This window comes from Patella vulgata, chromosome 2, assembly GCF_932274485.2.
Source record: "Patella vulgata chromosome 2, xgPatVulg1.2, whole genome shotgun sequence".
Lineage (NCBI taxonomy): Eukaryota > Metazoa > Mollusca > Gastropoda > Patellidae > Patella > Patella vulgata.
In genome coordinates this window covers 73,986,040-74,001,304 of record NC_065880.2, presented here as the reverse complement: position 1 = coordinate 74,001,304, position 15,265 = coordinate 73,986,040, and the positions used below count along the sequence as shown (strand labels likewise).

Here is a 15,265-nt window from a genome sequence, read left to right as displayed (position 1 = left end):
TGTAACGATTTTGAATGAACATAATACCATCTTTTGGCTACCTTTAAAACAGTAGTAGTATGATAAGTGATGAAAATATTTATATCTAGTACATGTTCCCGTATATATTTATTTTTTAAAACCAGTTTCTGTATATTTTTTTTAGGGGAAAAAAAGAACTATTGTATTTTTGCGTCATATTTCTTTTTGTTTGTTTTACAGTTTGTATTGTCATAAGTGAAGGCTAGTCATTTCCCTGTTTTGTATTGCTAAATCAGTCATGGCCAATATAATTATGTGTTTCTTGTTTCAAAAATTAAAAAAAAAACCCACCACTGAAAGTCTGTTTCGTACCTAATCCTTTAATGATTCCAATATAAGTTGAGTTTACATTGAAAGCTGTGAATCTTTTGCCCTTGAACGCGTACTGATATCTGATTAGCCACCCTGTAAGAAATATTGTTATATTGCCATGCCAATTATTTTGTTGTTTACATTTTATCATTTGTTACAGTTAGTTATTGTTGTCTTGGTTGTTTTTGTTTTTTTGTTATTATTAATTTATCAAATTTATACTTGTGTATCCCAGTTTCTGTATTTATCAAATTACAAAACAAGTTATTGAGTACTGTTCCATCGATACCATGGCAGTGTTCCGGAATTTGAGCTGAAGAAGGGGGGGGGGGTGTCTGGGGTGGAGATAACGTCAAGTTGGCATGAGGTCTAAAGGATCAACAAAGAATTTAGATGCATACATGTATGGGATAAGAGTGGAGTGAGGTCAATACCCCTAACCTCTACCTGAACAGGATAATAATATTGTCTCTACAACACTTACTACTCATAATAAATATATAGGGTTTTTTTGTTTGTATCATTTTGTCAGCCATATTGTATTGTTTGCATGCTTTACTTCACACCAGTAGTTATTTTTTTATCGAAAATAAGATACACATTAAACATTTTTATGAATACCAGTAGGATAATACATTGATAGAAAAAGTTCCAAATACTAACTGTAAATATTTTAACTATATTGATATATATAACAGATGTTAGGCCTAACAATTTAGAAAAATATACCAGATATTAGGCCTATGAACATAGGAATAGATACAGATATTAGACCTAAACACTTAGAAATATAATATTATAGCAGATATTAGGCCTAGCTATTTAGAAATATGCCATATATGAGACGTAACGACTTATAAATATATACTAGATTTTAGACCTAACAACTTAGAAATAAACAATAAATCCATCTGCATATTGTCTATTTTATGGTGAAGTTTATCTACTTTTGTTTTAAGGTTTTGACGCATTCGGTGAAGTGTTACAACCGCTATCAAACAATACACCTCAGAGTCAACAGAAATCAGCTCCTAGTTTAACAACTGACCTTGATGCTAGTTTAGTACAATTGGCTGGTAATCTTAATATAAAAGGCAACAGTACGAGTCAGATAAAAAAGTAAGTTTTTCAGCACTGCAGGCTATTTGTATTTAAAGGTCCATTTCCAAGTAGCATGACAAAGACACTAGAGATATAAATGACAGTTTTAGTGACTGACTATTTCATCAAGCTTTTCCACTGGTCGTAAAGGCATGAAAAATTCATTGATGCAACATGTTACAAATTAAAAAAATAAAATTACGTGGCCATCATCTATATAAATAATAGCGATGTATTTAAAGTAATTGTTTGTAATTATAGAACAGACCATCAATGGCAACCTAAGGGTGAACAGAAATTAACAGGAGGAACAAATTTTTCACCTAGACCTACATCAGTTGGTACAACATGGAATCCACAGTTCCAACAACAACAACAACAGCAACAACCTATGGTAACTTATTTATTTTGCCGTTTTAATGGTTTATCTAGTGAGAATTCTATTTCTGTAAAGAACATCTAAATGGAATATGGGGGGCGGGGAGGAGGGGGCTGAATGGTTTGCATGATAAGGTCTGTCATTGAGTCAAGTGTCGTGATTTCGATCCCCTGCTTATATGTGACAAAGAGTAGGGTCTTATCTGTTAAACCCCATTTCTATCTCTTTCTCTCTCTAAAAGGAATACATGAAAGTTTTACATAATATGTGCTTGAAGTTATGATGAACAATTACCCTACCACACATCATTACATAGATTTCCAATGGACATATCATTACAAAGATTGGATTGCATTTGAAAACAATTCAAGTCAGTCATGAATGCCATTTTACATTTTTCAAACACTGTTTTGGTGTGTAGCATAACTTTATTGAAATTTTCAGATTATACAGAGAAAAGATACCCTTTCCAAGTTCCAGTCTCATAAATTGATCAAAAGTTCAAAGTCCATTATTTAAAGTAGGCGACTCAGAATTGGATGTCATTCATTGCATCCATTATAAGTACTTTGCCATTCTCTAAAAAAATATACTATAGGTGGAAAATTTGTCTTTGGGGTTTGAAAATTTAACTCCTTCAAGTACACACCATTTTTATGCATTTACTTTATGTGACCTTTAAATAATAGATGTCATAATGATTGATTTTCTCTTTTTATAGATGGGAGCACCAGGTGTCCCAATGGGTGCACCAAGAATGGGTTATGGAGCTCCAGGTATGCCAATGGGCCAACAACCTATGATGGTAAGATATGATGTTTTTAGAAACAATTTATTAACATGGACAAAATAAGGATGATTTACCCAATACTACCAAATACTACCACATACTACCTTATTATTGTGAAAAACGAACAATACTTCAATTATATACAAAAAAAAAAAGAATAAATTCGTGTAATACCGTATTTTTCGGTGTATTAGGCGCATGCGTAGATAAGGCGCAGGGCGAGTTTGGCAGAGGTGTTTCAGGAAAAAATAAAAATGCATGGTTTAGGCACACCCTTCTCCAGCGCCTTGTGAAACAGGTGCCATACCATAGTTACCATACGTGATTCAAATACACCTGCGATCTCCAGTAACTGGGCCAAACTTTACTGTTTACAGTTATAATAATTACCGATATTTAGCTGTATCAAGCTTTATATATATTTCTTTATGAAATTCAACTCTATATACATTTTTTGAATTGCATAAGACTTTATATTAATTACAACTTTCAATTGAATTGTTTCATAACTTAAGTGGTAATTCTGGCGCTTGTACGGTAGTCAAATTGTCATTAAAGTCCCGCCCACAACACAAATGGCTGTCTATTACATCCTGTTAAATTCACGAGCAATTGGCTGTGATAAATGAATAGGTATTGATGATAAACAAATGAAATAAAAACTGTAGAAATAATTTATCATGATCAGTTACTCACGGCTTAAATCCTGACTACCGGTAAAAAGAAAAACAATAATTCTAGTTTATTTTATACTATCCAAACAACTGACAATCAAACGATTGTGTCAATTGTCTCGCCCACTACACGCAGCATGACAATACCTAGATTGAGGCCATTTATATCTATCAGTATCATAAGACAATAGCATTTTTAATACCAATCAAAGAAACAATGATTTTGTGAACAACAAACAACTTCATAAAGCATACGATGACAAAATAAGTTTAGGTTAAACTTGAAAAGTCTTCATTTAGTATCAGTACTACAAAATTCATCCACATATATACTACCTTATTATTATCCAAAGCTGACAGAACTCTGCAATTACTTCAATTTCCAGTAATAAGTGCAAACATTTGAAATATCTATTTATAGTACCAGCGATGAATGAAACCAATAAACATTGAATAAATAATTTATTTTTCACAAATAAACGTGTTGTTATTCAAATAATTTTACTTTTATCTCATTTTGGGGTAATATTGGCCTATTATTTTACAGAAATGGATTGATTTCTGAGAGTATGGGTTAATATTTGTTAGTATTGGGTGATCAAGGGAGGTAACTGGAACATCGAGACATGTGTCATCACTTTTACTGTACATTTTTGAAAGTTTTTAAATTCAGATTTGAAACATTCAGTAAATTAGTTTTATAAATGATTAGATCATCTGTATGTCAGAAAGAAAGTACATCAAGTATTTATGGCTTGAAAATTCTTTGAAATGGTTATATATTTTAATAACAAGTTTTGAAATATATTTTTGATTACCATTTGTGGTGTTGTATTAAAAATAATGGTGGGGTGGGGGTCTAATGTCTGTACTTTAGATCACACGGTCCGTCCTTGCCTCAAATGGTGTGGTTCCCATTATTAGTTTGTACATGACAAGCAGTAGAGTCGCTTACCCAACTTAGTGGGTTTTGTCCGTCCTCCAGTTTTATCCCATTGCTTAAGACACAAGTGAATTATTGACATAAAATTTATGATATTTTAGTCTCTTAATTATTAGAAATTATTTTGTATGTTGAAATTATGGTTTAATTATTAAACAGGGTATACAGCCAATGGGTATGCAACAAATGGGTATGACAGGTGGTATGGGAATGCAGACAGGATATGGAATGCAGCAACCAATGGGATTCCAACAACCAAGACCTCCAACAAGTCAATCTAATATGAATGATCCATTTGGAGCTTTGTGAAAATGTGTATATAGAATGTTTGTCTGGTAGGTTATAATCGGGTGAAAATATTCCCATACAATTTGTGTTTAAAAAAGTAACTAAACCAGTAGTAGTGTACTATATTGTCCTGGAACCAAGTATGATGTCATCGCAGCCATCTTAGAATGGTGATGTTTATCAAAAATTGTCAAAGGTACAAGCATGCCAAGTTTTACATCCAGCGTACTTGAATTGAAAGAGTCTTAGGCTTTTTTCAAAGCGCGTCCCCTAAGAGCAACTACAACAAGATGAATAGTGTTTTGTTCCTGGTTCAAAACTGTAGGGTGCAGTCGCTGTGGCCTGGTGATGTGAAGGACAAATTTAATTGTTTTATGGCAAACAGGGGGGCCAATACAGAAAAAATTTCTACAAAAAGGAAATAAATGTCATGCAATAAAAACACATTACTGTTATAAATGGATGACTGTAAATCTTGTTTCAGAGATACACTTTAATCTTGCGATAGAAGACATTTTCTTTTTTAAAATGAACTGGTCTATATTTCAGATAGCAAGACAGTCTGCTGAATATAAGCAGATAGAGTACAACACATACTGAATCCTATTAAACTGATTGGTTTAATATTCACCAATCATTAGGTTTTAATTGTGGAGTAGCATTATTATTATTAATGATGTTCATATTCAAGATGCAATTTATTAATTATTAAGTCACTTGTTAATTGTATATTGCAAATGCACATATTGTAATAACAGATCTTATAGAAGTATCATTGGTTTTCAATTCATTGATGTAACCGTGACGATGTTATGTACTCTTATCAATGAATTTAAAAACTAGTTTACATATGATTATTTCCATGGCGATATTGCATACACTCATTCTTTCTCAAATTATTAAAATATATATTCAAAATTAAATTGGTTGCTAATGTTACAGACAGTGGTTTCAAAATCTCTATGACAACTGGAGTGAATGTCATAATTAATAATAGTTGTCATGGCTACAGCGATTATATGTAAACTGTATATATGACTATAAGTAGAGAATGTTTGATGTGCAATGTGGTGATTGAAGGTCTTAGTCTTTGTATATTATAAATAGTTATATAAACTTGTACTTACTGTATTATTATTAATATTACTGTTAGATAGCTTTTTTTTCCTTAGTTACTGGGTTATCCCCCTTGATTAAAACTAATTTTGAAGAATGGAAACCTTCAAATTTGATATACCAGAATAACAAATGTATGGTATGATTGATCTCCTAATTCTTAATATTTACCTGTGGAAGAAGATTGTCATCAGATAAAATACGGGAGATAACTAACATGTTAAAAAGGGAGATAATCCTGATATAAGGATAGATATGGAGAAATAATATATATATAATATAGATAAATATACATAGTTATATTCAATTAGGTTGTTGGAAAATTACAGTAGAAATTAGAAGTGATTTACAAAATTTATCCCATTTTATTGTATTCTCGTTGAATAATGTTTATTGTACTCATTTTATCATTCTAAGTCTGTTATTTTAGTGTTATTATCAACAGTTTTTCTTGATGATCAGTTCGTACAGCTGTAACTTTTTATTTATTTTAAGATTTACAATGAAAATTTCCCTATGCAACGTATGGATTATTAAGTGTGTATCATGAATTTTTCAGGTGTATGTAAAAATGAGCCCCCAGATATGACTTACTATATACACTCTATTTCATTAGTTCTACATCAACATCACTTCATTCATCTTCTGTAATACGGAACTGAGTTGTCTTAATAGATGTTTTCAGAAATACATTGGGAAATACAGCTTTAAACATTTCAAAAAATGAAAGAGAACTCAAGCTAAAGTTCAGTAAAGCATAAATATTTTGATACCATATCAGAACATGTATTAGTTTTTATGTTTCCTGACAAATTTGAATCCAAGAAATTTATTACGTTGAACAGGGGAATAAAAGGATTAAGTACTAATTTCATGTCTGTGATGGTGAAGCCATATCAACACAATGGAATACAAGTAATGTAGCAGTGTAAAGAAGCAAGAGAATTGATTGAGACCAAAGAAAGATGTCTTGCTCCTTTTTTCAGTTCTACATAATTTGGATTTCATAGTGCAAATAAAATGATTTTAGATAACCATATTTAATGTTTTCTTTGGATTTATTAATGAACTCGAGGCAGGCCTGGAGGAAATCCATTTATCATTTATTACTGGTTCATAAAATATTTATATTGCGAACATTCCAAATTTCACTACAATACTAATACATACATAATTGATAAAGTTCAGATGCAACTTATAGACAATGCATACTTCTAGCAAATACTTCAAATTTAATTTGTATAAATCAAATTTTTTCAATACATACTTCTAGCAAATACTTTAAGTTTAATTTGTATAAATCAAATGTTTTTTAATCAATAAATACAAACTATGTAGCCCAGTGGCATGTATTCAGGAATTTGAGTAGTGGGGTATCCAAGGTGGGGACAGCATGAAGTTTGGCATATTATAAGGTCTAAGGAATTATCTGAGAATTTGATCAAATCAGAAGCTCTGGGACAATATTTCTGCTCATTTAGTTGCATACAAGTATAGGGTTAGAGAGGAGTGAGGCCAAAAAGGCAGCAATGCTTCGACATTGTTTTGATGAATGTAAGAGGAAAAACAAACATGTTCTGCGCTTGCAGAGGGGTGCCCAGAACCCCCTCTGGACACGTGCCAGTAGTCAGGTCCTCAACTTTCAGTTGAATCTTTGTTTAAAAAAAAACATAGTGTAAAATATAACTAGATGTATTATTTATTATCTCAATATGTCTACGGACCTGAAAACAAATGGAAGTGTAAAGCACTTCTGTTAAGGCCATACAAAAAAATATTCTGGTTCTCAGACAATCCTCCCAAAAAATCTGATGTGGAAGGGAGGATTTTGTGTGTCAAAGCATCACCACAGAGCTAAGTAGCCTCTCATAAACATCACATTTCAAGGCACTACTCATGTTTTTTAATTATAGGAATTATGATTATCCAGTATCATTTATGATTGTCAATAACATTGAACAAGGTTGTGTACTTGATAATTGACCCTACAATACATTTCCTTATTCATTCATTAATTTACGAGACCGTTTTTATTTTTTGAAATAAGAACAGGTCATGTGGCATTCTTTTAGTGGGGCAGGAGTATCGGAGAAACAGAATATTCTTTTGACATGACCAATCTATAGTGCACCACAGGCTTGATATTCCAGTCAAATTAAACAGCTAGAAGTACAATTGTAATAGTCACTTATTTCCAGGGTTGTACAATTACTTTTATCTTTCTTTGTTGAATATTTTGTTTATATTATGAAATCAAATTTATTAGACAATTGTAAGATTATTGTACATATATGAATTCCTGTCATAATTGCATGATGGTCTATTGTTTCTGTGAATTGTTGATAGCACTTTAGTACAAATCAAAAGAGATGTTAAATATATAGTATATACAAGTCTGGGAATAATGATTCTAGTTGTAACGAACTACTACCCGACATATTTTAACTTTGTGCCAGGTATCAATGAAAAGCAAAGAAAAAAGACAAGACAGTGTCAGACAAATTGACAAGCATCGGAGGAATTATTACCAACAAAACCTGAATTTGTCCCTGACATTGTCTGTGAAAGGTGCTTTATTTCCAGGCTTGTTTATATAGATTTTACCTGTAATTCATATATAGAAATGTATATCTTGGCAAATATCACCTACTAACATTGTGATTTGCATGCTAATATGGAGGATTACGAAAGGTGTAGGTCTGTTGAATTTCGGCTTTAAATTCTGTACAATTGTATTTTGAGAAAACTGCTAAACCTTTGCTTATTACACTTACAGCCAGCACTTGCATGAAAGACCTGTGACATATCAAATTTTAATATTTTTTTTCTTTGATACAGGTTCATCTGAAATCGTCTGTGTTAAATATAAATCATGCAGTATATGCGGTCAGTGATATTTGAACAAGAATTTAAATGTTCATAGATGTGAGCATAAATTAACTAAGTAACCACTGTGTACCTTTGATTCTAGATATCATTGCACGAATAATAATGAATGCCAATCTGTAAATTGCGAAAGAGGTGCAGAATTATTTGTATATTGGATTTAGCTGTAAATGGTATTTATATGATGTGCTTAGTGATATATTCATGTCATTGTCAGCTTCAAACTGTACAAATATGAGAAGATATCGGTAGTACTAGTACGTACTTGTATTCAGTCAATCTTAAATAAATTAGCAATGGTAGTCATTCGTTAGATTATATGTGCCATAGAATGAAATGAATCAAAGTATATATATATATATCTGAACAATAGTGTTTAAATATTTGTTAATTAATAAGTTCTAGATTAAAAGATCTTACTTAGGTATGAATATTCATTAAATGCACCTAGTTTAAAGCATATGTACAGTATATTATTATAAAATTAAGAGGTTATTCATAATTGTCATTTTATAGAGAATTTCACTTTCAAATTATCTGTAGTCCTTATGTACCATATTTGTGTCAGCATATTTAATGTACTTTTGTATAGATAGGTCATAGGTCACTAGGCATATGTTCAGTATTAGTCCAAAATAATTCAAAATAAAATGGGCTTCTGTGATTGGCTAAGTTATTCTGTAGCCTGCTGATGTCACGTCTGATGTAGCAGATAAATATCACTAAAGATAAATAAAAGAGGAAAATATATCATTATTTGTTGATATTTTTTTTTTTTTTTTTCTTATGAGACATTGTCGAAAAGGGAGGCCCTAGGCTATTCCACTATCGGGCCCCTCCCAATGCCCCACCCTAGAAGAAGATAAGTATTTAAACACAATTGAGCATAGTTGAGGATGATGAAGGATGTTTAAGACTACAAAGTTTGGAAGAACAGTATGTGTCAAAAATATTTTAGACCTTGGTCACACGTCCCCTTGTTATAGGTAAGGGGGGTTGGATGGCTGAATGGCGAATTGTATCATAAGGCCCGTCATTGAGTGCCCCGGCACAGTTTCGATTCCCCAGTTGTATGTGACGAGAAATAAGTCTGCCCGTCCAATCTTATGAATTATTGTAATAAAATTGAACCATATGTTAGTCCTGAAATGACCTAGTTTGTGTGAGTGGACCTTGAACTCTCTCTTTTCTTACTAAATCTGGCACTGATTTGAGAAATGAAGGATTGATTTTGAGTATTGTCATTTGTATATACCATTATTGAAATATGGAAGTCCCACATTCAATCGTGGAGTTGAGTGAGAAAGTTTCTCAGGATTTTCCAGCATGGTCCCCCTAAATTGTCAGTGGTGCAGGACAGAAAGCCTGGCAATGATACTGTCTACTTCTTCGGATAGTATGGAAAAACAAGATCCTGTGTGCACGTAAAAGAACCATTGACAGATAGAATTAGATATGAGTAGGTAAAATGTCCCTTATAGCACACTATATGGCATATGCCCATCTTCATTAGTCCAGTCTGTGCAGAAAAGTAGGACGTTGAACCTCATTTGATTTCTTCTTGCAAACTCTAACGACCGCATTTATCATTGGAACTTTTTACATTGTCGAGACAGAATCCTATTGAACCCCAGCTATCGACAAAGTTATCGTATTAGATTAGTGGAATGTAATTTTACATGAAATCTTCCATTCATTACTTCAAAACATGTAATGATTACATTCCATTACTATGACATATTACCCAATCCATGATCAATAAGACAACAAGTGGTTGCCAGGCAAGATACATCCACATTTTGCAAAAGATGGATGGAGAACAAGCTAGAAAAAAGAAAGTGATTTTTTGTACAATCAGGGGCCATAATCCAGTTAGTTATGGCCTGAAATGTGCAAATATCAAAATGGACTGAGATATTTGGGATATAAAGATATATTTTAAGTTTCATCAAAATTGGATAAAAATTGTGACGTTTAGAGAGTTCACAACCTTGGTATTACATACTATTACATTATTTGCGTACAAGGATCGGCCATTTTGTCAGAAAGTTTTGGTCCGATTTCGAACTTAACCGTCATAAGGGTGTAACAGTGATACATTTAAACTCTTTTTAAAATCGAATAAAGATTATGACCTCTAGAGGGTCCACAAGCTAAAAATGTGATTTTTTTGTACAATCAGGGTCCATAATACAGGAAGTTACAGTCTAATATGTGCAAATATCGACAAGAACCAAGATCTTTGGATTATAATCATACATTTCAAGTTTTATCAAAATCGGATAGAAATTGTGACTTCTAGAGTGTCCACAACCTTGGTATTACATACTTTTACACAAGGAGCAACCATTTTGTGTTTAGCCTCGTTCATCCAGTTACTTCATTACAAATGGCGCTCGATTCGTATGCCAAGTTTAAAATTTTCAATGTGTCTTAAATATTGGATACCAGAAGCTCATCTTTTCACTGTAATGTTGATTTAAATTGACCAGTAAGTTGAGTTTGCAATGTCAAAGACTGTGGATGATACTTAGGTAAAGACTTGGCTACTTTAATCAATTACAAAACCGATTCAGTCTCCCAAAAGTTGCATCATTCAGTAGATGTCATAGCTTTGATTAATTTATGACAATAATGAATCAAACAATCTCCCAAAACTTGCCTCATTCAGTAAATCTAATAACAGCTTTGAATAATTTATTACAATATTGATTCACACAAACATAGTTAACATGCCTAGAAATAAGTCACCTGTCACAGACAATGTCTGGCACAATACCTCTGGCACGTGTTATGTTTTTTTGATGTTATTAATACATGTCCAGCACAAGTTGAAAATATCTGGTACTATTTCAGACCTCTATCCCCAAAAAAAACTATTCACTTTTCTTGCCACTAGGGAGAGGATAGAAAGAATCCTTGGGTAGTTCTTCTACCTTTTTCTTTAACGGCAAAGTTTTAAGCTTTCCTAATAGTGTTTTATCTTGTTGAAAAACTTCCTTGGGTATATGCATATTTAATGTCTGAAAATGTCTTAATACTTGTTCAACTATTGGTTCCTGTAACTTGTATTGTTTAGCAATAGTTTTTGACGAATGTTCTGTTGGTGACACTCGATGATTGGTAATTATTTCTATGGCTTGTTTTATACTAACTTTACCAACAGGTATTATTTTAGGTTCTTGCACTCCATATTCAGGTGTTGTAGGATTTTCTCTACTTGCTGGAAATGGTCTTGTATACCGAATCTGGGATTTTTGAAAAAAAAAAGACAAATGCTTTGAATATTATCTTTGAATTTGTGTTCACTAACAATGTTGCCAAGAGTTTAACGCCAAAAAGGAAATACTAGTAGTGTTTACAGTTACCCAACGGACCCTGTTTTTCTAATATTTTCTTATTTCCCAGGCCCTATAAATCGGGTCTTGGAATGATTTTTGTAGACAAATTCCAACACTAAAGTTTCAGTATTATTTTCAAGAATCTTACACAGTATTTAAGCCAGAAATATTAGGAAATGAAATGAAATGAGGTTTAACATGGGCCATACTGTGTGCTATGAGGGAAAATTCTGCCCGGACAGTGGCACTATGGCCTACTTATATCGAATTCCAACTGTCAAGGGATCTTTTACGTGCACATCAATGTGTACACAGGACCTCGGTTCTTCGTCCCATCCGAAAGACTAGACAGCTGCCTTGTCAGGTCCTCCGTCCAGCACCAATAACAAGGGGAAACAACATCGGAAAATCCTGATAAGACTTTTTTTGCCAATGCAGGGATGGAACACGCGACCTCCAGGCTAACGGGCCAACGTCCCAAATGACTTTATGAAGATTGAAATACAGCTTAATATTGTATGTCAGTAATTACCTCAGGTGGTGGGCCAAATGAATCAACTTTTAGGTCTTTCAAGTTATGTAGCAGTTTCTCATTTTTCCTCTGTTGTTCATTTAGATATTCTGGGTGTTCTACAAGAAAATCGATTTTTAAAATAATGAAGAATTATTTATTATTACATTTTGTAGTTTTCCACAGTTCATACAAGAACTATTATAAGCTTACAGTTTTTCATGCTAATTTGATAAGCCATAAGGCGCCAGTTACGTCGCCCACAATCATTGGTTAAGTTGACCACTAAACTGTGGCCTGAAATACATTGTATATGGCATTCTTTTTTTTATATATTCGCCCAATAACAAACTAAATCGCCATGAGTGTGTAGACGACTCAATGTATTTTGATATTTTGTTGACGACTTAAGACTTTTCGTGTGGATGAGTTTGCTTGTGAACGAGTTATCATTCATTTGATAGATACCAATGTCCAATGTCCACTAACGCATGACATAAACGGGCGTAGTCAATAAATTGTTTTTACCTTCACTAAAATTTTTCAGTAAATTTTGTGTGCTTTGATGTCGAGGAGCAACAACTTTTTGTTTTTCTCGTTTTTCTATTGCTTTTTGAGCTCGGTTTTCGGCGTTGAAGTTTCTTGCATATCGTCGAACTGAAGACCACGCCTTCCCCATTATTATGTTATTAAATTAATTTGTGTCCTTTAAATTACATAACTATGTTTAAAACTGTTAACGTTAAACACTGTTACGGAGACATGCTTTCTATTCTAATTCTTTGCTTTAACCTTGGGGTAAGGGAGATGACTCTCTGTAGTAGACATGAGCATCCAGGGCAGAATCTACGCTCCGCGAATGGATTATATTTGAATAAATGGACGGTTTATGAATTAAACTTCCCATTTTTCTTTACCAACAGGGCCAATGAAGAGGGCATACGCCATGATGGAAATTTTGCCCGGACAACAATTTAATTCCCACTGTTAAGGGTGTACACGGAACCTCGGTTTTTTTGTCCCATATGATTCACTCGACGTTATTCCTAGCCAGGCCCACTGACATTGTGATAAGGAAGGGGAAACCAATTTTACCGTCATATCCGAGAAGCTTTCTCGGCCAACACCGGGAACGAACCCGGAACCTCCAGGTCACAAACTAAGCCACCGCGGCTCCTATTTGAAATAATAGCCGTAATCTAAATAAATATTCGAATATTATATGCGGCTCCGGCCATTTGAAATAAATAGCCTACCGCTAGGCGCTATAAGCTAAATGGTTATTCGAATATTGTATAGCGTGGAAACCCGCGTGATTCCATCAAGGACTGATATATTAGGCAGGGATGAGGATTGTGAATTTCAATATGACCCAATGAGCCAAGAAAATCATATCAAGAACAATAGGCTACCGTCCCTGTAAATCTGAAAAAGAAATCCGTCACGAACTCTGCTGCCCCCCTATCTAGAGACCACAGTTGCTGTATCCAAGGGCTGAAATAGCAGGAAACCGCGTTTGCGGCAGTTAAATTTTCAAAATTTTCTCCCGACGGTCCCGTCTCCATGGACTGTAAAAACGATTGCTTGGAAGGCTATATTAGAGAACTGTGACGTTGCTGTATTTGGGGGCTGGAATAGCAGCAAAACGCGTTTCCAGCCGTCAAATTTTCAAAAAAATGTCTAAAAAAAAAAAGACCGGCGTCGCCGTCTGTAACCCGAAATTTTTTCGGGCATTTCGGGCTCTGCCCCCCCCCCCCCCCCTACGCCTATGTTCGTGTCACATACCCACATGTGTCGTAATTATCAATTTCAAGTGAAAATTTTCGCCAATTCGCGTATTTTCTCGTAATTTTGTGTCTCCGACTAGAAATATACCAAGCTAAATCCAATCTGTGTCATAAGTACCGGTAATGCGAGAGCCTTCTTTTAACTCTGTACAAGATGACTGACCTTTACGTTCACGTGCAGTATAGGTCTATGTGTGACATCAAATCATACGATAAGACAAACTGGCCCGGGTAGAATTGGTGGGGGTTTTTTGTTTTACTCATTTTACGCCTTTGCGTAGCCTACTATTTTATGTACCAATTTACACTAAATAGGAAATATTTTTTTGTCTATACATTACATGTATGCTGCCAAAACCTTTTATTCTTCTTAATAATTTACAAAATTGTTTCAGAATTTAATATAACAAGAGAATATCAGCAACATAAAAAATTTGTAAAACAGCATTTTTTTTTTTTTTTTAGGGAAAAGTGTCACGGTCATGTGCTTTATCCTTTATCGTGAGATGGTGGGATGGGATGGGCATTCAAAGCGCGAGATAATGATAAATACATAATTATGTGATATCATAATTAATGCATTGCATCAATGTGATCGATCGTATTAACTCATAATAAAAATTGACGTCTAACGGGGTGTTGGATTTCTCTCTTTTAAAAAGCCCAGTGTGTATGTAGGCGTATATACGCCAAAATGGCGATAAAGACCATATATTTCTCAAAAATCTTCAAAGCTGGGGGGGGGGGGACCACCCAGCCCACCCCGCCCGCCTTCCCCAAAGATACATTGTTTTAAGAATCTGGCAAACCCCCTCCTGCAAAAACTCCCGGATGCGCCCCTAATCAGTTTGGCTTTAATCTGCTAACTAAGTGGGGTTTAACGTCTAGTTTTCTGTACTAACTAGGCGCTGGCACGTGCCTGGGACTAGACAGACGCCGCTACTCTGCAGCTAGCATAGAGTGGTAGGCGGGAAATTTTGTCATGACATCGGCGATTTCCAACTGTAACGGCGCAATTAAAACAATGGCTTTGCGTTCCATCCTAATGACTGAATTAACGCTTTTCCATCTTTGCTTTTCAATGCACTAGAAAGGAAAATCGTGTGCAATCCTATG

The 15,265-nt window shown here is 34.0% G+C and overlaps 2 protein-coding genes across 9 annotated transcripts in view; one reads left to right on the top strand and one right to left on the bottom strand.

The window, feature by feature from the left end:
• The window catches only part of LOC126812299 (phosphatidylinositol-binding clathrin assembly protein LAP), a 43,128-nt gene extending 33,868 nt beyond the window's left edge, over window positions 1–9,260 (top strand). For all 8 annotated transcript variants that reach the window (XM_056098452.1, XM_056098454.1, XM_056098457.1 and 5 more), the window contains 5 exons: window positions 1,293–1,452; window positions 1,696–1,828; window positions 2,535–2,618; window positions 4,380–4,555; window positions 5,058–9,260. In XM_056098452.1, coding sequence (XP_055954427.1) covers window positions 1,293–1,452; window positions 1,696–1,828; window positions 2,535–2,618; window positions 4,380–4,529 — 527 coding nt within the window. In that variant the 3' untranslated portion in view covers window positions 4,530–4,555; window positions 5,058–9,260. The remainder of the gene's footprint in view (window positions 1–1,292; window positions 1,453–1,695; window positions 1,829–2,534; window positions 2,619–4,379; window positions 4,556–5,057) is intronic.
• Window positions 9,261–11,190: 1,930 nt separating this feature from the next.
• Window positions 11,191–13,168, bottom strand: LOC126812301 (NADH dehydrogenase [ubiquinone] 1 alpha subcomplex assembly factor 4). The gene is made up of 3 exons (XM_050538622.2): window positions 12,891–13,168; window positions 12,384–12,481; window positions 11,191–11,758 (listed from the first exon to the last, which is right to left on the bottom strand). Exons 1-3 carry the CDS (start codon window positions 13,039–13,041, stop codon window positions 11,387–11,389), a joined length of 621 nt encoding a protein of 206 aa, XP_050394579.1. The 5' UTR covers window positions 13,042–13,168; the 3' UTR covers window positions 11,191–11,386.
• Window positions 13,169–15,265: the final 2,097 nt, after the last annotated feature.

Coding starts and splice junctions, on each gene's coding strand:
- LOC126812301 (XM_050538622.2), bottom strand. CDS start 13,041: ATGGGGAAGGCGTGGTCTTCAGTTCGACGATATGCAAGAAACTTCAAC. Junction 12,482..12,890: donor ACTGAAAAATTTTAGTGAAG/GTAAAAACAATT, acceptor ATTTTCTTGTAG/AACACCCAGAATATCTAAAT. Junction 11,759..12,383: donor CATTTGGCCCACCACCTGAG/GTAATTACTGAC, acceptor CAAAAATCCCAG/ATTCGGTATACAAGACCATT.